The following is a 24,122-nucleotide window of genomic DNA, read 5'->3' on the forward strand; positions in this document are numbered from 1 at the left end:
TAGGCCTATAGAGCATTTCTCTAGACTTCTATTACATTAGTGAAAAGAATAAGTTAGTGATGCCCACACTGTGATGTCCTTACCTTGCTGAGAGGTATCTGGGTAGACATGTTATAATTGGTGCTCATCAGGCCCCTGGAGTAGTACGCCGTAAGGGGGCATCCGTTGACGGACAGAGTCTTCTTCCGGTCAGTTCTGGACAGCACAAACGCTCTCCACTGGACAAACTTGGTACACTCCTCCCTCTTGGGCAGTCGGGTCTGGTTGGTGACCAGTCCTGGTGCCGAGAACAACCTGTTCTTGTCGCTGGCGTTGAGGCGTAGTGACAGGAAATGCGAGCCGTTGGTCGCAGACAGGCGCCAGATGTTGCCCCGGTGATCAGGAAAGGTGGCATCCTCAAAGACGAAATTGTCGGTGTGATAATAGCCTCTTGTGGTCAGTCTGATCTCCGGCTGGGCGAACGGTGTGATGGAGACGATCTCGACCCCGAGAGGAACTGCCCCACGAAACAGGAGGTTATCGCTGCCGTTCAGGGGCTCGAAAGCCTTGAAACGACCGTAGCCTTGCTCGTTCTTGAAGGAGAATTCAAATGTCTTTGAACTCGCAGGACACGTGCGACTGTGGCCGAGAAAGAATCGATAGCGTATCCGACATCCGATAAGCGATGACTCAGCATCGTTGCCTAGGAAACGGTGGAGATACACGGAGACGTGTCCGTCGGCTTCTTCGCGATCACCGAGAGGATACAGAGAGAGGTAGAATTCCATTCCAGCAAGCGGAAAGTTGGCAGTGAAGAAAGATGGATAAGGCTGCTCGCGATTTTTCAAGAGCTGCGCGAAATCCACGGACTGCTCGAAGAGTGTCGAGCAAGATTTCATGGCAAGTTCGATGATGACGACTTTCTCCGGTTCTAGCAAGAATCCCTGGCCCGGCGTGAAAAGCTCCCTGAGAGGTGCAAACTCCCTTTTACCCCACCCCGGCGACTGGGGAGCACTGAACTCTACTTGGCTCCCTTCGGTGACGAGGCTCTTGGTAGGGTCAAGGACGTTTCGGGTGATGATGCGAAAGTCGGCCCGACATCGCACACCCTCCGCGGGGCTTCCCCAATACACGTATACGCCCAGGAACTCATGTCGCTTCCCCTCTGCGTACTTGCAGCTCAGGTACCAATCCTGGCCCTGATAATTGATGACGGTGGATCGGACGGAGCGGGATTTGAATTCGTCCAGGTTCATTAACCCCAACTTGAAAGTGAAGAGCTGAGTATTCTCGCTGTCGTTTAGCGGGAGAGTGCGGTACAAATGCAGGGTATTTGTAGCCATGTCTGCTAGCACGAGCTATCTCTGCTATCCAATAACAAACACCATCATCAGTTATCGCTATAAAAAGGCGAAAATAAAGGCTCTATGTTTGATAAAATATCCTCATCAATAAGTTCACGTCTGAGAAGCAGCATGCACATGTGTGCTATGTCAACTCACTGGCAAAAAGAGCAAACAAAAGCTAAAATGGTTATACATCATACAACACACAGAGCTGATGCCTATAATCTTGATGTCAAGTGCCTACAGTGCTCTTGAAATTATAAATCTGGAAGAAAAACATATGTTTGCGGTATCATTTATGATGCAAAAGATATCAAGTACACTTTCCCCAGAGAAGATAGGTGTTCCTTTACATTGCGCTTCGGTGATGTAGCCACAGTGTTCCAACTTCCCGCGGTGGAGTGTAATTCCGCCCCAACAGCGACGAATCAACCGATGCGATAAATCCAAGGAAGCGTATGTTTTGAAGTCTGATAGGGAAGCCAATCCTACAAATGGGGGAAATACTTAAACGAACATGATAATAGTATACCAGATTATCGACAGTCTGCTTTGACACAGATCAATGCTTGTTGAATGCCGACTACTATACATTCCATCGTTGCAGCAGCGCTAGCTCGCCGAAGCGAGCGTAATCCGTTTCACATCCACGACCGGGATGAAGCCGGGCAAGTTCCCGTGACACGGGACCTCCGCAGAGTGCGTGCAGTCTCCAGCAAGAAAGCTGTCACACGAAAATGACCATTCGAGCAACAGACGATGTTCCGCGGTCAGTAATCGACGACGAGTATCGCTATCTCAGTCACGGAAGTCATCGTCTGCTAAAAGCTTTGCATCACCATTCCCCCTCCGTGAGCGCGCGTCCGTAACTCGGTACTTGACTCGATCTCCTCTCCCAGTGCTCTCGTGTACACGCATTCCGCATCGACCCCTTTACTGTCGTGAGTAGCTGCTCCGCGCCGAGGTACGAGGTACGTGTGGACGCACGCTTCCAGCATTAGCGGCATTGTGTGTACGCTCTTACACGATACCGCCTGTTTGCAGGCTGTCACACTGTACGCTTTTAGTTCGTTCTATTATTATCGATCCACAAACAATGGGCCGACATCTCTTGTATTGGTGACACACTCCACTACGTGGATTGAATGAAAATACGAGCAAGCGTCGCACCCGCGGGAAATTTTGTCCTGGACCTCACTAAGCGCTAACCTGTTTTCTTGGGGGTCACATACACCTGACCCCTTATGAAGTTGAGGCATATTTCCCTAATATTACAGTGAAGTTGAAAACGGACGCTCCGTCGTATACCAACCACCTGCCACTGGCGAGGATCCAATTTTATAAATCCCCTACCTGAACTTCAACTAGCGGGTGAAAGTTTCGTAGGCGGGTCTCTAAGACAACGATCATCTTTGACCTGTAATTGCATTCTCGAGGTAGACACTTGGTACGGTAGAGGTGTGGTGAGTTTCTACTACGTGAAAAAAAAAAGATAATATAGCGAGAGATTTACCCTCCGCACCATAACACACTGTAGAATATGCCATAGTTTTCGTTGACATTTGATTATCGACGTAGTAGTCCCCCCCCCCCTTTCTTTTTTTCTTTGGTGAAGGTGGTGGGACGGAGGGGGGGGGGAGGGGTTACGGAACACAAAACTTATCACGGTATCTTTTTATGGTAAGTCAATCCCGATAAAATCCTGGTTATGTTAAACATAATATCATGATTGTCAAGAAACTAAGGTCGGTATTCTCGATTTCAACCTGATAAGGTCTCCAATATACGTGTTTTTACACACTGCTCAACAGTGAAATTCCGCTCCGTGTTCGAATTGACTTTGGTATATGGAATTATTCAATACCTACAGAATGATATACAGAGGTCTCAGTAACATTGGAAGCAAGAGAGTTATGTGGAATTTTAAAGTTGCACTTATTTACACAAAAATTGATTAAATACTTATTGCATATGCAAATCAGCTCGGGTGATGCGATGTCATCACCAATAGAAATGAATACAAAAATCTTGGTTTTAGAATAAGTGGCACCTACGACACTTTTTAACTTAAATGTCGTCAGTGCTGTGTTCTTGTACCAACAAAATCATATACAATCATAAACATAACATGATTCTACGAAATACAAAATATTTCAACTATCTGTCTATAGGTGAGTTGCTATTATAAAGGTAGTGAAATTAAAACTAAATCATAATGGAATTATGGGCCCACTTAACATGTGTCAAACAATAGATAAACAGGTAGGCTATTGGAAATGGAGGGGACTGCTAAAATATAGTAGTGGGGAGAGAGTCCGAGAAGAGGGTGACCCCCCCCCCCCCCCGGAGATTTGTATGTTTGCTTGTTTTTGTGTTTGTGGCTTTTTTTTTCCCTATTTTGAAACCCCGTAAGTGATGTTTTCCTGGTATCTAACACAATGGAGACCATGGAAAGCATTGCATAATACCGCCCCCCCCCCCCCTATGCACATCACATTTTCACTTGACAGCCCAAGGGGGCAGGGGGTTAGATCCCCTGCCTCCCTCCACGCCTCCCCCCCCCCCCCCCCCCGTAGATCCACCACTGACATATTCTGCGGGGAAAAATGTTTGAGGTCACTTCCGATATTCTGTTTGTTTGATTTTATTCAAAGCCAACATGAAAGTGCAGTGAAGTGTAATTTGATATTTGCCGCTTTAAGAAACTTCTTCGCTAATGATTGCTTAACATATTTACTTTTAATAGTTATTGATAATGTCATGCTAATGGTGTGAAAACAAACGGTAACCAGCGTACCAGAGTGATGTCAAGGGAAGAGATAGATAGCAGAAAAAACAAAAACAAAAACAAACAAACACACAGACATATATGTGGCTTCATAGCTCAGGGTTTAGGCTTCCACGCGTGTTTTGCCAGTGAAGGGAAGTTCAAAGAAATAGTACAATATTATGAAAGCACAACAGTTCAAATTTCAACAAAGTCTGATGAAAATTATCGAATCTTTAAAATTTCATAACGTCCTTACTTTCTCATCCAATTTTGATCATTTCACCACGTGCTTGTAAAAATCTTACTCTTTCTTTTCAGTGACATTACACCTACTTTTAAGTTTACATTGATATAGGGTTTTTTTATAGTAAAAACAAACAAACAAAACTGTGAAAGCAGCCGATGACGAAAGGCAGTTCATTGTGCTGTGCAATAGACCAAACCGCAACGTAATGTAACTCGTGTTTCAAAAAAATAGTACTGACGTACTTCTTTGTTGCACCCAGCGATTATGTATGTCCCAAGAACACGATGTGTCCGTAGATGGCGCTCTAACATATCCTAACCTGTTCATATTGATTTCTTTGTTACCAGTCTTGTCTCTTTTTTCTAATTGCCATCATCATTATTCATTACATGGACCTCCTTAGGATTCACTGGTCCTATTTTGCAATGGAAAAGATGGTAAAACTTTCTTTCAAACCACTAATAAGGCCAGTCTGATTTTACCACGGCCTAGCCCAAAAGAGAAATGCTAAATTTTACCCTTTTGAATTTGGATAAATTAATGATGATATTGATGATTTTGATGATTCCATTTACAAAAGTTCTAATAACAATAATGTTAAAAATGGTGGCATTATTGTTTGATTTTGTTTTTTTTTTCTCGCCAATGAAAATAAAATTAGAGTAAGAAAACCGTGAGGGTTAGAAAAATCTAAATGGCAGACGGAAAGAAAAGAAAGGGTGCCTCACACGGCATTTGCAAGAGAATAACCGCAACGATGGCTTGACGTTTGTCTCTCTGCCTGTCTGTCTGGTATCAAGGTTTAACACGGCACGTGGTGACGTCAGAAATTCTAGCTCTCCTAATGGCTGAAGGGTGATAATGACTATTCATATTTCCTCCAATCGCGATTTGCATGGAGAGCCGTCGCTCATTGATTGTGTTCTGAGTGAATCAGTGCGCATGACACAGTACCTAGTCAGAGTGATATAATATAGAAAAAGACAGACTCAGTTTCTACAATTTAGAAATATATAGCCTTAAAATAGCGTGTTTAGAGCAAAAGATGATCCAGAAAGTTATTCCATGGGATAGAACTTTATAATTGCTCAAAGGGTAGTGCAGGTCGTTTCGTGTCCTAAGGTAAGCTTTTCGAGATATAAGGCAGAAATGACGTTGCGGTTATTGTAATGGGTAACCATCCCTTGATGATCGATCCCAGAACAAGATTATCGTATCTGATGTAAGCAATGGTTATCGCTTCTCGGCCTTTTGGCTAAGATCATGTGTAGTATCTGTTCTTTTCAGCTTAATATCTGAAACGCGACTCATCGAGTCGCTTGTATATTAATCTGATTTTTGTACCGAGGCCATGGAATAGGGGCTTGCTCCATCCTGGCCACGGGTTGGCCCGGTATTGCAGTACCTCCGGGATCGGCCCACCCCCAAGGGGGTAATAATAATCCAAAGAAAGAATTTGACTTTGTATCTTCCTCTCTTCAATCTCTCACTGCAACAATTTCGTAGAATTCCTTGAAAATGTTCATTTGTTATACTGCAACTCTAAAACGCTTTCGCTTAAAGCTCAATGTTCTCCCCCAAAATTCTGTCTTTTTTAGTTTGCCTTCTTTCTTTAGAGATCAAAGATACTGTCATCACCATTATTCATTCCGCGTATATACCTCCTTACGATTCCCTGGTCCTATTTTGCAATGGAAAAGATGGTGAAACTTTCTTTCAAACCACTAATAAGGCTAAGTTCTGATGTTACCACGGCCTAGCTAAAAAGAGAAATCCTAAACTTTACCCTTTTGAATTTGGATAAATTAATGATGATATTGATGATTTTGATGATTCCATTTACAAAAGTTCTAATAACAATAATGTTAAAAATGGTGGCATTATTGTTTGATTTTGTTTTTTTTTTCTCGCCAATGAAAATAAAATTAGAGTAAGAAAACAAAGGGTTAGAAAAATTCAAATGGCAGACGGAAAGAAAAGAAAGGGCGCCTCACACGGCATTTGCAAGAGAATAACCGCAACGATGGCTTGACGTTTGTCTCTCTGCCTGTCTGTCTGGTATCAAGGTTTAACACGGCACGTGGTGACGTCAGAAATTCTAGCTCTCCTAGTGGTTGAAGGGTGATAATGACTATTCATATTTCCGGCAATCGCGATTTGCATGGAGAGCCGTCGCTCATTGATTGTGTTCTGAGTGAATCAGTGCGCATGACACAGTACCTAGTCAGAGTGATATAATATAGAAAAAGACAGACTCAGTTTCTACAATTTAGAAATATATAGCCTTAAAATAGCGTGTTTAGAGCAAAAGATGATCCAGAAAGTTATTCCATGGGATAGAACTTTATATTTGCTCAAAGGGTAGTGCAGGTCGTTTCGTGTCCTAAGGTAAGCTTTTCGAGATATAAGGCAGAAATGACGTTGCGGTTACTGTAATGGGTAACCATCCCTTGATGATCGATCCCAGAACAAGATTATCGTATCTGATGTAAGCAATGGTTATCGCTTCTCGGCCTTTTGGCTAAGATCATGTGTAGTATCTGTTATTTTGATACACTTTAGTGTTTCATACCCCTGTATAAAATGTAAATAATAGACAGTTTAATCGTTTTAGTATTTAGTTATATATCTTATTGTATTCGTAATCATAGACTGCTATATAGACTCGTATATGCTGATATAATCATTTAAATATGTAAATATTATTTGTATAAACTCATGGTTTATGTGTTAAAAGATCACGTATATTTTCAGAATAGAACAATGTGCTTCATATTCACATCGGTCAGACATTGCCACCAGGCAAGCGATCATTATACCCACGTGCTTTAGTAGCCACATTCCTGAGATCTTTTAATGAGGGGGAAATGGGCCCCTTGAGGGGTTGCCATGCCAACCAATCCCGGCATGGACAGTCTGGTTACCTCTAGAAATAACGCGGTTTCCGATTCGGACAGAAGGCTGATTGTTTTAAAGGATGCGATTATATCGTTGGAATATACACCGTTGGTGCACTTCCCACTTTACGCAAATTTCTTTGACGGGTAGATTTAAAGGGCGGAATCAAGCAATTAAATGAGTTATCATATTCAATTATGTCCTTAAAGTGGTGTTAACTGAAGGTTCTTTTTCGAGTTTGTTTAGTTTTCATTTCAGAATCAGTATTCTTGTTGTGCTTTATATATCATTTATATGTATTCATGTTTATACAAATGTAAATATTATATATTGTGAAAGTTTTATTGAATAAAATTGAAAGAAAAGTATCTGTTCTTTTCAGCTTAATATCTGAAACGCGACTCATCGAGTCGCTTGTATATTAATCTGATTTTTGTACCGAGGCCATGGAATAGGGGCTTGCTCCATCCTGGCCACGGGTTGGCCCGGTATTGCAGTACCTCCGGGATCGGCCCACCCTCAAGGGGGTAATAATAATCCAAAGAAAGAATCTGACTTTGTATCTTCCTCTCTCCAATCTCTCACTGCAACAATTTCGTAGAACTCCTTGAAAATGTTCATTTGTTATACTGCAACTCTAAAACGCTTCCACTTAAAGCTCAATGTTCTCCCCCAACCCTCTGCCTTTTTTAGTTTGTCTTCTTTCTTTAGAGATCAAAAATACTGTCATCACCATTATTCATTCCACGTATATACCTCCTTACGATTCCCTGGTCCTATTTTGCAATGGAAAAGATGGTGAAACTTTCTTTCAAACCACTAATAAGGCTAATCTGATGTTACCACGGCCTAGCTAAAAAGAGAAATGCTAAACTTTACCCTTTTGAATTTGGATAAATTAATGATGATATTGATGATTTTGATGATTCCATTTACAAAAGTTCTAATAACAATAATATTAAAAATGGTGGCATTATTGTTTGATTTTGTTTTTGTTTTTCTCGCCAATGAAAATAAGATTAGAGTAAGAAAACAAAGGGTTAGAAAAATTTAAATGGCAGACGGAAAGAAAAGAAAGGGCGCCTCACACGGCATTTGCAAGAGAATAACCGCAACGATGGCTTGACGTTTGTCTCTCTGCCTGTCTGTCTGGTATCAAGGTTTAACACGGCACGTGGTGACGTCAGAAATTCTAGCTCTCCTAATGGTTGAAGGGTGATAATGACTATTCATATTTCCGCCAATCGCGAATTGCATGGAGAGCCGTCGCTCATTGATTGTGTTCTGAGTGAATCAGTGCGCATGACACAGTACCTAGTCAGAGTGATATAATATAGAAAAAGACAGACTCAGTTTCTACAATTTAGAAATATATAGCCTTCAAATAGCGTGTTTAGAGCAAAAGATGATCCAGAAAGTTATTCCATGGGATAGAACTTTATATTTGCTCAAAGGGTAGTGCAGGTCGTTTCGTGTCCTAAGGTAAGCTTTTCGAGATATAAGGCAGAAATGACGTTGCGGTTACTGTAATGGGTAACCATCCCTTGATGATCGATCCCAGAACAAGATTATCGTATCTGATATTAGCAATGGTTATCGCTTCTCGGCCTTTTGGCTAAGATCATGTGTAGTATCTGTTCTTTTCAGCTTAATATCTGAAACGCGACTCATCGAGTCGCTTGTATATTAATCTGATTTTTGTACCGAGGCCATGGAATAGGGGCTTGCTCCATCCTGGCCACGGGTTGGCCCGGTATTGCAGTACCTCCGGGATCGGCCCACCCCCAAGGGGGTAATAATAATCCAAAGAAAGAATCTGACTTTGTATCTTCCTCTCTTCAATCTTTCACTGCAACAATTTCGTAGAATTCCTTGAAAATGTTCATTTGTTATACTGCAACTCTAAAGGGCTTTTTACACTTGTGTTTCTTAACCCCGGACTTTCTCTGACCCAGGACTATCGTTAGTCCCGTACCAATTTTTTCAGCTTTTTACACTGGCCAATTAGTCCCGTACTATCTCTTGTCCGGGGCTAAGGAGAAAACTGACCTTTTTACACTCGTATTTCTTAGCCCCGGACTTTCCAAACCACATGAATATTCATAATTACGCTGTGTACTGTACACGTACACGCACGCACCGGCAGCACTTGATTGCCTCGTTTCTGATTGGTCAGTGAGGGTCGGACTTCGTCTCCGTCGCTTAGCCCAGGATTATTTTTTCGTTCTGTTTACACTCACTTGCTTGGCACCGCAATTGCGGTGCTAGCACCGCAATTGCGGTGCTAACCCCTGCTATTTTGCAGGGCCAGATAGTACCGTACTATCGGTGGGGCTAGCCCACTTTGGCAAAAACGAGTGTAAACAGAAAGTGGGCTAAGGATAGTCCCGTACCAACGGTGGGGCTAAGCCCCCCCCCCCCCCCCTTAGCCCCACCGATAGTCCGGGGCTAAGCAAAAATTTACAAGTGTAAAAAGCCCTTAAAACGCTTTCGCTTAAAGCTCAATGTTCTCCCCCAAACCTCTGTCTTTTTTAGTTTGTCTTCTTTCTTTAGAGATCAAAAATACTGTCATCACCATTATTCATTCCACGTATATACCTCCTTACGATTCCCTGGTCCTATTTTGCAATGGAAAAGATGGTGAAACTTTCTTTCAAACCAATGATAAGGCTAATCTGATGTTACCACGGCCTAGCTAAAAAGAGAAATGCTAAACTTTACCCTTTTGAATTTGGATAAATTAATGATGATATTGATGATTTTGATGATTCCATTTACAAAAGTTCTAATAACAATAATGTTAAAAATGGTGGCATTATTGTTTGATTTTGTTTTTTTCTCGCCAATGAAAATAAAATTAGAGTAAGAAAACAAAGGGTTAGAAAAATCTAAATGGCAGACGGAAAGAAAAGAAAGGGCGCCTCACACGGCATTTGCAAGAGAATAACCGCAACGATGGCTTGACGTTTGTCTCTCTGCCTGTCTGTCTGGTATCAAGGTTTAACACGGCACGTGGTGACGTCAGAAATTCTAGCTCTCCTAATGGTTGAAGGGTGATAATGACTATTCATATTTCCGCCAATCGCGATTTGCATGGAGAGCCGTCGCTCATTGATTGTGTTCTGAGTGAATCAGTGCGCATGACACAGTACCTAGTCAGAGTGATATAATATAGAAAAAGACAGACTCAGTTTCTACAATTTAGAAATATATAGCCTTAAAATAGCGTGTTTAGAGCAAAAGATGATCCAGAAAGTTATTCCATGGGATAGAACTTTATATTTGCTCAAAGGGTAGTGCAGGTCGTTTCGTGTCCTAAGGTAAGCTTTTCGAGATATAAGGCAGAAATGACGTTGCGGTTACTGTAATGGGTAACCATCCCTTGATGATCGATCCCAGAACAAGATTATCGTATCTGATGTCAGCAATGGTTATCGCTTCTCGGCCTTAAAGAAGGAATTAAATTCCTTTATAAAATTTCATTCTTTGATAGATGTCTGGATGAAACTGAATCCCTGTGACAGTGGACATACGTGGGTACATACTGGGAAAAAACAAAGTTCTCGGCTTGATAGGATATATGTCCATAATAAGTTTGACATATGTAAAGTTACAAAAATTAATTGTCCATTTTCTGACCATAGTGTAGTAAATACGGTCATTCAATTATCCGATCGTATTATTAAGAAATCACATTGGAAATTTAACGTCTCCATGTGCGAAGATGAAGTATTTGTTGAAGATTTATCTTTTCATTATCGTTTGTGGCAAACATTACAACCAGGCTTTGATTCTATAATTGATTGGTGGGAAAATATTAAAGTTCGTATAAAGGAATTATGTGTCATTCATGGGGTACGGCGTGCGCGAGATAAGCGTCGTCAACTTGAGATGTTACAAAAAACATGTATCTCTGGAGATAAAGAGGAAATTCTTGATTTATTAAAGGAAGAGAGTAGGGGAGCCTATATTAGATCCCGGGAGAAATTTATAGAAGATGGCGAACGCCCTGGGGGATATTTCTGTAAAGTAGAACGTATGAACGCAGAAAGTAAATGTATTAAAGAAATACGAAATTCGCAGGGTGATGTAGTTTCTGGTGATGATATCACTCCAGTTTTTTGTGATTTTTTCAGTGATCTATACGCACCTAATGCGGAAATAGATCACGCAGCTCAAGACGTCCTTATTAATTCTCTTCCGGTTGGAATTGATGCAGAAGAATCTAATGAGATAGATAAACCTATTGAGTTGAAAGAAATTAAGAATGTCCTGTCAATGATGTCAAAAAATAAGTCTCCTGGCATTGACGGACTACCCGTCGAATTTTATTTGAAGTTCTTTGATGTGATTGGTAATGATTTGTTAATGGTTTATAATGAGGTATTTTGTAAGGAGTTGTTTTCGCACACACAACGTACAGCGATCATAACTTTGTTGCCTAAGAAAGGTGATATTCTGGATCCTGCCAATCGGCGACCAATCAGTTTGTTAACGGTTGATTATAAAATTATTTCAAAGATATTGCAGTTACGCTTGTCTACTGTTCTACCTAATATTGTAAATGATTGCCAGGCCTGTTCAGTGCCTGGGCGATCAATACATCAAAATTTGTGTTTATTAAGAGATATAGTCGATTGCTCCAAATTGAGGGGAAATGCCTGCGCTTTAATCTCCATCGATCAGCACAAGGCCTTCGATAAGGTCAACTGGGAATTTATGTTTAAAGTTTTACAAAAGTTAAATTTTGGTCCTCGTTTTATTACATGGGTGAGAATAATGTATACGAATATTAAAAGTCGAATCATGGTTAATGGTGACTTAAGCGACGAGATTTCTGTAGGCAGAGGGGTCCGCCAAGGCTGCCCCTTGTCGCCTATATTATATGTATTGTTTATAGAGCCGTTGGCTCGGTATATAATGTCACACAAAGACATTAGAGGTTTCCATATCCCAGGCGGAGGTGGAAAGTCAGTTAAACTTCTGCAGTACGCTGACGATGCAACTTGTGTTGCTACATCTCAGAGTGATATTGTTCATTTCTTTAAATGTTTTGCGTTATTTGAGAAGGCATCAGGAGCCACTTTAAACCTGAAGAAAACTCAGGGCCTAAAGTTAGGCGATTTCGTTGGACGAAAATTGAGAGGTGATATTAATTGGGTGGAGGACAAAATTGAAATTAATGGTGTATGTTTTGGTACAGACTATTGTGTCCGTTCGTTTTGGCAAACGTTACGGGATAAAGCAATTAGAAAATTGAAGACATGGGAAAACAGAGGCCTAACTATGTTGGGCAAGGTTTTAGTCGTCAATACGTGTATTTATCCATTGTTTTATTATCCAGCCAGGGTGTATCTCCCTGACGATGGATTTTATAAAGAAGTTCTTAAAGCTGTGTTCAGGTTTATATGGCAAAAGAAAACTGAGTTAGTGTCTCGAGACACGCTTACTCTTAGTTCGGTAAAAGGAGGTCTCAGTCTCGATGATTTAGTTCATAAAATGGAAGCTCTGCATATTCGTAACTTGTTCCCACAGTTGTCGGGACAAGACACTACGTCTTTTAACTGTATGTTTCTGAAATATTTCTTGGCTAGCAAGTTGAGGCACATGTACTCGTATCTGTGGTCCAATCTGGTCCCTCATTCTGATAGTATGTCTGTTAATTACAGCAAGGCGTGGTCAATTATTCAAAGGTTGTATGCACGCAATGCTCAATTTGTGACTTGTAAAAGTATCAATGATGTGACTTGTCTGTTAGTATCGAGCAATCATGTGCCACGTGTTGTGGGTAGCAACCCCATGTGGGACTGGCCATCCATATGGAAGACCACTCACGATTCGTTGTTATGTAATGCATTGAAGTCATTCAATTGGCGGTCCATCCACGGTGCCCTGTACACACGTGAGAAGCTCTCACAATGGAGCATCAGTGATGGGAAATGTCCTTACTGTTCCAAGCTTGAAAATATAGCACATGTCTTTTGGGAATGTACATCCATACATAAGATTCTTTGTTGGGTGGATGAGGTCACAAAGCGTTTTCTAGGTTTGAATGTTAGTTTTAGTAGAAATTCATTCTTGTATGGAACTCAAGTTCCACATACTAGTCAAGTTATTTGGTCACGTTTGTGGGTTATGTATACTGTTACTCGAAAGGCTATTTGGAATCGAAGGTGTTCATACATTTTTGATAAGGATCTCATCTCAGAAGAGACGGTAATTCTGAAAGTTAAAGAAGAAATTCGCTCTCGTATATTGGTTGATTTCAAGAGGTGGTCGATAGAGAAATTCCGTAAAGCTTGGGTGCAAGGATCACCATTCTGTTACATTTCTGGAAATGAAGTGAGGATAAATTTGTGAAAGTTCAGTTTCCTTTTTATTATGGTGCTATTTTGATACACTTTAGTGTTTCATACCCCTGTATAAAATGTAAATAATAGACAGTTTAATCGTTTTAGTATTTAGTTATATATCTTATTGTATTCGTAATCATAGACTGCTATATAGACTCATATATGCTGATATAATCATTTAAATATGTAAATATTATTTGTATAAACTCATGGTTTATGTGTTAAAAGATCACGTATATTTTCAGAATAGAACAATGTGCTTCATATTCACATCGGTCAGACATTGCCACCAGGCAAGCGATCATTTAGTGTAGTACATACCCACGTGCTTTAGTAGCCACATTCCTGAGATCTTTTAATGAGGGGGAAATGGGCCCCTTGAGGGGTTGCCATGCCAACCAATCCCGGCATGGACAGTCTGGTTACCTCTAGAAATAACGCGGTTTCCGATTCGGACAGAAGGCTGATTGTTTTAAAGGATGCGATTATATCGTTGGAATATACACCGTTGGTGCACTTCCCACTTTACGCAAATTTCTTTGACGGGTAGATTTAAAGGGCGGAATCAAGCAATTAAATGAGTTATCATATTCAATTATGTCCTTAAAGTGGTGTTAACTGAAGGTTCTTTTTCGAGTTTGTTTAGTTTTCATTTCAGAATCAGTATTCTTGTTGTGCTTTATATATCATTTATATGTATTCATGTTTATACAAATGTAAATATTATATATTGTGAAAGTTTTATTGAATAAAATTGAAAGAAAAGTATCTGTTCTTTTCAGCTTAATATCTGAAACGCGACTCATCGAGTCGCTTGTATATTAATCTGATTTTTGTACCGAGGCCATGGAATAGGGGCTTGCTCCATCCTGGCCACGGGTTGGCCCGGTATTGCAGTACCTCCGGGATCGGCCCACCCTCAAGGGGGTAATAATAATCCAAAGAAAGAATCTGACCTTGTATCTTCCTCTCTTCAATCTCTCACTGCAACAATTTCGTAGAACTCCTTGAAAATGTTCATTTGTTATACTGCAACTCTAAAACGCTTTCGCTTAAAGCTCAATGTTCTCCCCCAAACCTCTGTCTTTTTTAGTTTGTCTTCTTTCTTTAGAGATCAAAAATACTGTCATCACCATTATTCATTCCACGTATATACCTCCTTACGATTCCCTGGTCCTATTTTGCAATGGAAAAGATGGTGAAACTTTCTTTCAAACCACTAATAAGGCTAATCTGATGTTACCACGGCCTAGCTAAAAAGAGAAATGCTAAACTTTACCCTTTTGAATTTGGATAAATTAATGATGATATTGATGATTTTGATGATTCCATTTACAAAAGTTCTAATAACAATAATATTAAAAATGGTGGCATTATTGTTTGATTTTGTTTTTGTTTTTCTCGCCAATGAAAATAAGATTAGAGTAAGAAAACAAAGGGTTAGAAAAATTCAAATGGCAGACGGAAAGAAAAGAAAGGGCGCCTCACACGGCATTTGCCAGAGAATAACCGCAACGATGGCTTGACGTTTGTCTCTCTGCCTGTCTGTCTGGTATCAAGGTTTAACACGGCACGTGGTGACGTCAGAAATTCTAGCTCTCCTAATGGTTGAAGGGTGATAATGACTATTCATATTTCCGCGATTCGTGATTTGCATGGAGAGCCGTCGCTCATTGATTGTGTTCTGAGTGAATCAGTGCGCATGACACAGTACCTAGTCAGAGTGATATAATATAGAAAAAGACAGACTCAGTTTCTACAATTTAGAAATATATAGCCTTAAAATAGCGTGTTTAGAGCAAAAGATGATCCAGAAAGTTATTCCATGGGATAGAACTTTATATTTGCTCAAAGGGTAGTGCAGGTCGTTTCGTGTCCTAAGGTAAGCTTTTCGAGATATAAGGCAGAAATGACGTTGCGGTTACTGTAATGGGTAACCATCCCTTGATGATCGATCCCAGAACAAGATTATCGTATCTGATGTAAGCAATGGTTATCGCTTCTCGGCCTTTTGGCTAAGATCATGTGTAGTATCTGTTCTTTTCAGCTTAATATCTGAAACGCGACTCATCGAGTCGCTTGTATATTAATCTGATTTTTGTACCGAGGCCATGGAATAGGGGCTTGCTCCATCCTGGCCACGGGTTGGCCCGGTATTGCAGTACCTCCGGGATCGGCCCACCCCCAAGGGGGTAATAATAATCCAAAGAAAGAATCTGACTTTGTATCTTCCTCTCTTCAATCTTTCACTGCAACAATTTCGTAGAATTCCTTGAAAATGTTCATTTGTTATACTGCAACTCTATAACGCTTTCGCTTAAAGCTCAATGTTCTCCCCCAAACCTCTGTCTTTTTTAGTTTGTCTTCTTTCTTTAGAGATCAAAAATACTGTCATCACCATTATTCATTCCACGTATATACCTCCTTACGATTCCCTGGTCCTATTTTGCAATGGAAAAGATGGTGAAACTTTCTTTCAAACCAATGATAAGGCTAATCTGATGTTACCACGGCCTAGCTAAAAAGAGAAATGCTAAACTTTACCCTTTTGAATTTGGATAAATTAATGATGATATTGATGATTTTGATGATTCCATTTACAAAAGTTCTAATAACAATAATGTTAAAAATGGTGGCATTATTGTTTGATTTTGTTTTTTTCTCGCCAATGAAAATAAAATTAGAGTAAGAAAACAAAGGGTTAGAAAAATCTAAATGGCAGACGGAAAGAAAAGAAAGGGCGCCTCACACGGCATTTGCAAGAGAATAACCGCAACGATGGCTTGACGTTTGTCGCTCTGCCTGTCTGTCTGGTATCAAGGTTTAACACGGCACGTGGTGACGTCAGAAATTCTAGCTCTCCTAATGGTTGAAGGGTGATAATGACTATTCATATTTCCGCCAATCGCGATTTGCATGGAGAGCCGTCGCTCATTGATTGTGTTCTGAGTGAATCAGTGCGCATGACACAGTACCTAGTCAGAGTGATATAATATAGAAAAAGACAGACTCAGTTTCTACAATTTAGAAATATATAGCCTTAAAATAGCGTGTTTAGAGCAAAAGATGATCCAGAAAGTTATTCCATGGGATAGAACTTTATATTTGCTCAAAGGGTAGTGCAGGTCGTTTCGTGTCCTAAGGTAAGCTTTTCGAGATATAAGGCAGAAATGACGTTGCGGTTACTGTAATGGGTAGCCATCCCTTGATGATCGATCCCAGAACAAGATTATCGTATCTGATGTAAGCAATGGTTATCGCTTCTCGGCCTTTTGGCTAAGATCATGTGTAGTATCTGTTCTTTTCAGCTTAATATCTGAAACGCGACTCATCGAGTCGCTTGTATATTAATCTGATTTTTGTACCGAGGCCATGGAATAGGGGCTTGCTCCATCCTGGCCACTGGTTGGCCCGGTATTGCAGTACCTCCGGGATCGGCCCACCCTCAAGGGGGTAATAATAATCCAAAGAAAGAATCTGACTTTGTATCTTCCTCTCTTCAATCTCTCACTGCAACAATTTCGTAGAACTCCTTGAAAATGTTCATTTGTTATACTGCAACTCTAAAACGCTTTCGCTTAAAGCTCAATGTTCTCCCCCAAACCTCTGTCTTTTTTAGTTTGTCTTCTTTCTTTAGAGATCAAAAATACTGTCATCACCATTATTCATTCCACGTATATACCTCCTTACGATTCCCTGGTCCTATTTTGCAATGGAAAAGATGGTGAAACTTTCTTTCAAACCAATGATAAGGCTAATCTGATGTTACCACGGCCTAGCTAAAAAGAGAAATGCTAAACTTTACCCTTTTGAATTTGGATAAATTAATGATGATATTGATGATTTTGATGATTCCATTTACAAAAGTTCTAATAACAATAATGTTAAAAATGGTGGCATTATTGTTTGATTTTGTTTTTTTCTCGCCAATGAAAATAAAATTAGAGTAAGAAAACAAAGGGTTAGAAAAATCTAAATGGCAGAAGGAAAGAAAAGAAAGGGCGCCTCACACGGCATTTGCAAGAGAATAACCGCAACGATGGCTTGACGTTTGTCTCTCTGCCTGTCTGTCTGGTATCAAGGTTTAACACGGCACGTGGTGACGTCAGAAATTCTAGCTCTCCTAATGGTTGAAGGGTGATAATGACTATTCATATTTCCGCCAATCGCGATTTGCATGGAGAGCCGTCGCTCATTGATTGTGTTCTGAGTGAATCAGTGCGCATGACACAGTACCTAGTCAGAGTGATATAATATAGAAAAAGACAGACTCAGTTTCTACAATTTAGAAATATATAGCCTTAAAATAGCGTGTTTAGAGCAAAAGATGATCCAGAAAGTTATTCCATGGGATAGAACTTTATATTTGCTCAAAGGGTAGTGCAGGTCGTTTCGTGTCCTAAGGTAAGCTTTTCGAGATATAAGGCAGAAATGACGTTGCGGTTACTGTAATGGGTAGCCATCCCTTGATGATCGATCCCAGAACAAGATTATCGTATCTGATGTAAACAATGGTTATCGCTTCTCGGCCTTTTGGCTAAGATCATGTGTAGTATCTGTTCTTTTCAGCTTAATATCTGAAACGCGACTCATCGAGTCGCTTGTATATTAATCTGATTTTTGTACCGAGGCCATGGAATAGGGGCTTGCTCCATCCTGGCCACTGGTTGGCCCGGTATTGCAGTACCTCCGGGATCGGCCCACCCCCAAGGGGGTAATAATAATCCAAAGAAAGAATCTGACTTTGTATCTTCCTCTCTTCAATCTCTCACTGCAACAATTTCGTAGAACTCCTTGAAAATGTTCATTTGTTATACTGCAACTCTAAAACGCTTTCGCTTAAAGCTCAATGTTCTCCCCCAAACCTCTGTCTTTTTTAGTTTGTCTTCTTTCTTTAGAGATCAAAAATACTGTCATCACCATTATTCATTCCACGTATATACCTCCTTACGATTCCCTGGTCCTATTTTGCAATGGAAAAGATGGTGAAACTTTCTTTCAAACCACTAATAAGGCTAATCTGATGTTACCACGGCCTAGCTAAAAAGAGAAATGCTAAACTTTACCCTTTTGAATTTGGATAAATTAATGATGATATTGATGATTTTGATGATTCCATTTACAAAAGTTCTAATAACAATAATGTTAAAAATGGTGGCATTATTGTTTGATTTTGTTTTTTTCTCGCCAATGAAAATAAAATTAGAGTAAGAAAACAAAGGGTTAGAAAAATCTAAATGGCAGACGGAAAGAAAAGAAAGGGCGCCTCACACGGCATTTGCAAGAGAATAACCGCAACGATGGCTTGACGTTTGTCTCTCTGCCTGTCTGTCTGGTATCAAGGTTTAACACGGCACGTGGTGACGTCAGAAATTCTAGCTCTCCTAATGGTTGAAGGGTGATAATGACTATTCATATTTCCGCCAATCGCGATTTGCATGGAGAGCCGTCGCTCATTGATTGTGTTCTGAGTGAATCAGTGCGCATGACACAGTACCTAGTCAGAGTGATATAATATAGAAAAAGACAGACTCAGTTTCTACAATTTAGAAATATATAGCCTTAAAATAGCGTGTTTAGAGCAAAAGATGATCCAGAAAGTTATTCCATGGGATAGAACTTTATATTTGCTCAAAGGGTAGTGCAGGTCGTTTCGTGTCCTAAGGTAAGCTTTTCGAGATATAAGGCAGAAATGACGTTGCGGTTACTGTAATGGGTAGCCATCCCTTGATGATCGATCCCAGAACAAGATTATCGTATCTGATATTAGCAATGGTTATCGCTTCTCGGCCTTTTGGCTAAGATCATGTGTAGTATCTGTTCTTTTCAGCTTAATATCTGAAACGCGACTCATCGAGTCGCTTGTATATTAATCTGATTTTTGTACCGAGGCCATGGAATAGGGGCTTGCTCCATCCTGGCCACGGGTTGGCCCGGTATTGCAGTACCTCCGGGATCGGCCCACCCTCAAGGGGGTAATAATAATCCAAAGAAAGAATCTGACTTTGTATCTTCCTCTCTTCAATCTCTCACTGCAACAATTTCGTAGAACTCCTTGAAAATGTTCATTTGTTATACTGCAACTCTAAAACGCTTTCGCTTAAAGCTCAATGTTCTCCCCCAAACCTCTGTCTTTCTTAGTTTGTCTTCTTTCTTTAGAGATCAAAAATACTGTCATCACCATTATTCATTCCACGTATATACCTCCTTACGATTCCCTGGTCCTATTTTGCAATGGAAAAGATGGTGAAACTTTCTTTCAAACCACTAATAAGGCTAATCTGATGTTACCACGGCCTAGCTAAAAAGAGAAATGCTAAACTTTACCCTTTTGAATTTGGATAAATTAATGATGATATTGATGATTTTGATGATTCCATTTACAAAAGTTCTAATAACAATAATGTTAAAAATGGCGGCATTATTGTTTGATTTTGTTTTTTTTTTCTCGCCAATGAAAATAAAATTAGAGTAAGAAAACAAAGGGTTAGAAAAATCTAAATGGCAGACGGAAAGAAAAGAAAGGGCGCCTCACACGGCATTTGCAAGAGAATAACCGCAACGATGGCTTGACGTTTGTCTCTCTGCCTGTCTGTCTGGTATCAAGGTTTAACACGGCACGTGGTGACGTCAGAAATTCTAGCTCTCCTAATGGTTGAAGGGTGATAATGACTATTCATATTTCCGCCAATCGCGATTTGCATGGAGAGCCGTCGCTCATTGATTGTGTTCTGAGTGAATCAGTGCGCATGACACAGTACCTAGTCAGAGTGATATAATATAGAAAAAGACAGACTCAGTTTCTACAATTTAGAAATATATAGCCTTAAAATAGCGTGTTTAGAGCAAAAGATGATCCAGAAAGTTATTCCATGGGATAGAACTTTATATTTGCTCAAAGGGTAGTGCAGGTCGTTTCGTGTCCTAAGGTAAGCTTTTCGAGATAAAAGGCAGAAATGACGTTGCGGTTACTGTAATGGGTAGCCATCCCTTGATGATCGATCCCAGAACAAGATTATCGTATCTGATGTAAGCAATGGTTATCGCTTCTCGGCCTTTTGGCTAAGATCATGTGTAGTATCTGTTCTTTTCAGCTTAATATCTGAAACGCGACTCATCGAGTCGCTTGTATATTAATCTGATTTTTGTACCGAGGCCATGGAATAGGGGCTTGCTCCATCCTGGCCACGGGTTGGCCCGGTATTGCAGTACCTCCGGGATCGGCCCACCCCCAAGGGGGTAATAATAATCCAAAGAAAGAATCTGACTTTGTATCTTCCTCTCTTCAATCTCTCACTGCAACAATTTCGTAGAACTCCTTGAAAATGTTCATTTGTTATACTGCAACTCTAAAACGCTTTCGCTTAAAGCTCAATGTTCTCCCCCAAACCTCTGTCTTTTTTAGTTTGTCTTCTTTCTTTAGAGATCAAAAATACTGTCATCACCATTATTCATTCCACGTATATACCTCCTTACGATTCCCTGGTCCTATTTTGCAATGGAAAAGATGGTGAAACTTTCTTTCAAACCACTAATAAGGCTAATCTGATGTTACCACGGCCTAGCTAAAAAGAGAAATGCTAAACTTTACCCTTTTGAATTTGGATAAATTAATGATGATATTGATGATTTTGATGATTCCATTTACAAAAGTTCTAATAACAATAATATTAAAAATGGTGGCATTATTGTTTGATTTTGTTTTTGTTTTTCTCGCCAATGAAAATAAAATTAGAGTAAGAAAACAAAGGGTTAGAAAAATTCAAATGGCAGACGGAAAGAAAAGAAAGGGCGCCTCACACGGCATTTGCAAGAGAATAACCGCAACGATGGCTTGACGTTTGTCTCTCTGCCTGTCTGTCTGGTATCAAGGTTTAACACGGCACGTGGTGACGTCAGAAATTCTAGCTCTCCTAATGGTTGAAGGGTGATAATGACTATTCATATTTCCGCCAATCGCGATTTGCATGGAGAGCCGTCGCTCATTGATTGTGTTCTGAGTGAATCAGTGCGCATGACACAGTACCTAGTCAGAGTGATATAATATAGAAAAAGACAGACTCAGTTTCTACAATTTAGAAATATATAGCCTTAAAATAGCGTGTTTAGAGCAAAAGATGATCCAGAAAGTTATTCCATGGGATAGAACTTTATATTTGCTCAAAGGGTAGTGCAGGTCGTTTCGTGTCCTAAGGTAAGCTTTTCGAGATATAAGGCAGAAATGACGTTGCGGTTACTGTAATGGGTAACCATCCCTTGATGATCGATCCCAGAACAAGATTATCGTATCTGATGTAAGCAATGGTTATCGCTTCTCGGCCTTTTGGCTAAGATCATGTGTAGTATCTGTTCTTTTCAGCTTAATATCTGAAACGCGACTCATCGAGTCGCTTGTATATTAATCTGATTTTTGTACCGAGGCCATGGAATAGGGGCTTGCTCCATCCTGGCCACGGGTTGGCCCGGTATTGCAGTACCTCCGGGATCGGCCCACCCCCAAGGGGGTAATAATAATCCAAAGAAAGAATCTGACTTTGTATCTTCCTCTCTTCAATCTCTCACTGCAACAATTTCGTAGAACTCCTTGAAAATGTTCATTTGTTATACTGCAACTCTAAAACGCTTTCGCTTAAAGCTCAATGTTCTCCCCCAAACCTCTGTCTTTTTTAGTTTGTCTTCTTTCTTTAGAGATCAAAAATACTGTCATCACCATTATTCATTCCACGTATATACCTCCTTACGATTCCCTGGTCCTATTTTGCAATGGAAAAGATGGTGAAACTTTCTTTCAAACCACTAATAAGGCTAATCTGATGTTACCACGGCCTAGCTAAAAAGAGAAATGCTAAACTTTACCCTTTTGAATTTGGATAAATTAATGATGATATTGATGATTTCGATGATTCCATTTACAAAAGTTCTAATAACAATAATGTTAAAAATGGTGGCATTATTGTTTGATTTTGTTTTTTTCTCGCCAATGAAAATAAATTTAGAGTAAGAAAACAAAGGGTTAGAAAAATCTAAATGGCAGACGGAAAGAAAAGAAAGGGCGCCTCACACGGCATTTGCAAGAGAATAACCGCAACGATGGCTTGACGTTTGTCTCTCTGCCTGTCTGTCTGGTATCAAGGTTTAACACGGCACGTGGTGACGTCAGAAATTCTAGCTCTCCTAATGGTTGAAGGGTGATAATGACTATTCATATTTCCGCCAATCGCGATTTGCATGGAGAGCCGTCGCTCATTGATTGTGTTCTGAGTGAATCAGTGCGCATGACACAGTACCTAGTCAGAGTGATATAATATAGAAAAAGACAGACTCAGTTTCTACAATTTAGAAATATATAGCCTTAAAATAGCGTGTTTAGAGCAAAAGATGATCCAGAAAGTTATTCCATGGGATAGAACTTTATATTTGCTCAAAGGGTAGTGCAGGTCGCTTCGTGTCCTAAGGTAAGCTTTTCGAGATATAAGGCAGAAATGACGTTGCGGTTACTGTAATGGGTAACCATCCCTTGATGATCGATCCCAGAACAAGATTATCGTATCTGATGTAAGCAATGGTTATCGCTTCTCGGCCTTTTGGCTAAGATCATGTGTAGTATCTGTTCTTTTCAGCTTAATATCTGAAACGCGACTCATCGAGTCGCTTGTATATTAATCTGATTTTTGTACCGAGGCCATGGAATAGGGGCTTGCTCCATCCTGGCCACGGGTTGGCCCGGTATTGCAGTACCTCCGGGATCGGCCCACCCTCAAGGGGGTAATAATAATCCAAAGAAAGAATCTGACTTTGTATCTTCCTCTCTTCAATCTCTCACTGCAACAATTTCGTAGAACTCCTTGAAAATGTTCATTTGTTATACTGCAACTCTAAAACGCTTTCGCTTAAAGCTCAATGTTCTCCCCCAAACCTCTGTCTTTTTTAGTTTGTCTTCTTTCTTTAGAGATCAAAAATACTGTCATCACCATTATTCATTCCACGTATATACCTCCTTACGATTCCCTGGTCCTATTTTGCAATGGAAAAGATGGTGAAACTTTCTTTCAAACCACTAATAAGGCTAATCTGATGTTACCACGGCCTAGCTAAAAAGAGAAATGCTAAACTTTACCCTTTTGAATTTGGATAAATTAATGATGATATTGATGATTTTGATGATTCCATTTACAAAAGTTCTAATAACAATAATATTAAAAATGGTGGCATTATTGTTTGATTTTGTTTTTGTTTTTCTCGCCAATGAAAATAAGATTAGAGTAAGAAAACAAAGGGTTAGAAAAATCTAAATGGCAGACGGAAAGAAAAGAAAGGGCGCCTCACACGGCATTTGCAAGAGAATAACCGCAACGATGGCTTGACGTTTGTCTCTCTGCCTGTCTGTCTGGTATCAAGGTTTAACACGGCACGTGGTGACGTCAGAAATTCTAGCTCTCCTAATGGTTGAAGGGTGATAATGACTATTCATATTTCCGCCAATCGCGATTTGCATGGAGAGCCGTCGCTCATTGATTGTGTTCTGAGTG

At 40.1% G+C, this 24,122-nt stretch overlaps 1 protein-coding gene, 11 non-coding genes and 1 pseudogene across 12 annotated transcripts in view; 12 read left to right on the top strand and 1 right to left on the bottom strand.

The window, feature by feature from the left end:
• The window catches only part of LOC139724116 (uncharacterized), a 52,858-nt gene extending 51,216 nt beyond the window's left edge, over positions 1 to 1,642 (bottom strand). The window contains exon 1 of the mRNA XM_071635318.1: positions 84 to 1,642. Within this exon, the coding sequence (XP_071491419.1) occupies positions 84 to 1,322 (1,239 nt within the window). The 5' untranslated portion in view covers positions 1,323 to 1,642. The remainder of the gene's footprint in view (positions 1 to 83) is intronic.
• Positions 1,643 to 5,577: 3,935 nt separating this feature from the next.
• LOC139724144 (U2 spliceosomal RNA) lies at positions 5,578 to 5,769 on the top strand. Its single transcript, XR_011710422.1, has one exon. It is a non-coding gene; the product is annotated as a U2 spliceosomal RNA (small nuclear RNA).
• Positions 5,770 to 6,843: 1,074 nt separating this feature from the next.
• On the top strand, positions 6,844 to 6,953 carry LOC139724132 (U2 spliceosomal RNA; annotated as a pseudogene).
• Positions 6,954 to 7,565: 612 nt separating this feature from the next.
• On the top strand, positions 7,566 to 7,762 carry LOC139724170 (U2 spliceosomal RNA). The gene has a single exon (XR_011710446.1). It is a non-coding gene; the product is annotated as a U2 spliceosomal RNA (small nuclear RNA).
• A 1,073-nt stretch (positions 7,763 to 8,835) lies between these two features.
• Positions 8,836 to 9,027, top strand: LOC139724145 (U2 spliceosomal RNA). Its single transcript, XR_011710423.1, has one exon. It is a non-coding gene; the product is annotated as a U2 spliceosomal RNA (small nuclear RNA).
• A 5,291-nt stretch (positions 9,028 to 14,318) lies between these two features.
• Positions 14,319 to 14,515, top strand: LOC139724171 (U2 spliceosomal RNA). Its single transcript, XR_011710447.1, has one exon. It is a non-coding gene; the product is annotated as a U2 spliceosomal RNA (small nuclear RNA).
• A 1,073-nt stretch (positions 14,516 to 15,588) lies between these two features.
• Positions 15,589 to 15,780, top strand: LOC139724147 (U2 spliceosomal RNA). The gene has a single exon (XR_011710425.1). It is a non-coding gene; the product is annotated as a U2 spliceosomal RNA (small nuclear RNA).
• Positions 15,781 to 16,849: 1,069 nt separating this feature from the next.
• LOC139724159 (U2 spliceosomal RNA) lies at positions 16,850 to 17,041 on the top strand. The gene has a single exon (XR_011710436.1). It is a non-coding gene; the product is annotated as a U2 spliceosomal RNA (small nuclear RNA).
• Positions 17,042 to 18,110: 1,069 nt separating this feature from the next.
• Positions 18,111 to 18,302, top strand: LOC139724162 (U2 spliceosomal RNA). Its single transcript, XR_011710439.1, has one exon. It is a non-coding gene; the product is annotated as a U2 spliceosomal RNA (small nuclear RNA).
• Positions 18,303 to 19,371: 1,069 nt separating this feature from the next.
• Positions 19,372 to 19,563, top strand: LOC139724169 (U2 spliceosomal RNA). The gene has a single exon (XR_011710445.1). It is a non-coding gene; the product is annotated as a U2 spliceosomal RNA (small nuclear RNA).
• A 1,072-nt stretch (positions 19,564 to 20,635) lies between these two features.
• On the top strand, positions 20,636 to 20,827 carry LOC139724148 (U2 spliceosomal RNA). Its single transcript, XR_011710426.1, has one exon. It is a non-coding gene; the product is annotated as a U2 spliceosomal RNA (small nuclear RNA).
• Positions 20,828 to 21,900: 1,073 nt separating this feature from the next.
• LOC139724149 (U2 spliceosomal RNA) lies at positions 21,901 to 22,092 on the top strand. Its single transcript, XR_011710427.1, has one exon. It is a non-coding gene; the product is annotated as a U2 spliceosomal RNA (small nuclear RNA).
• A 1,069-nt stretch (positions 22,093 to 23,161) lies between these two features.
• On the top strand, positions 23,162 to 23,353 carry LOC139724181 (U2 spliceosomal RNA). The gene has a single exon (XR_011710456.1). It is a non-coding gene; the product is annotated as a U2 spliceosomal RNA (small nuclear RNA).
• Positions 23,354 to 24,122: the final 769 nt, after the last annotated feature.

The sequence above is a fragment of the Diadema antillarum genome, unplaced genomic scaffold, assembly GCF_040938485.1.
Source record: "Diadema antillarum isolate AM-2024a unplaced genomic scaffold, OU_Dant_1.0 scf00000207, whole genome shotgun sequence".
Lineage (NCBI taxonomy): Eukaryota > Metazoa > Echinodermata > Echinoidea > Diadematoida > Diadematidae > Diadema > Diadema antillarum.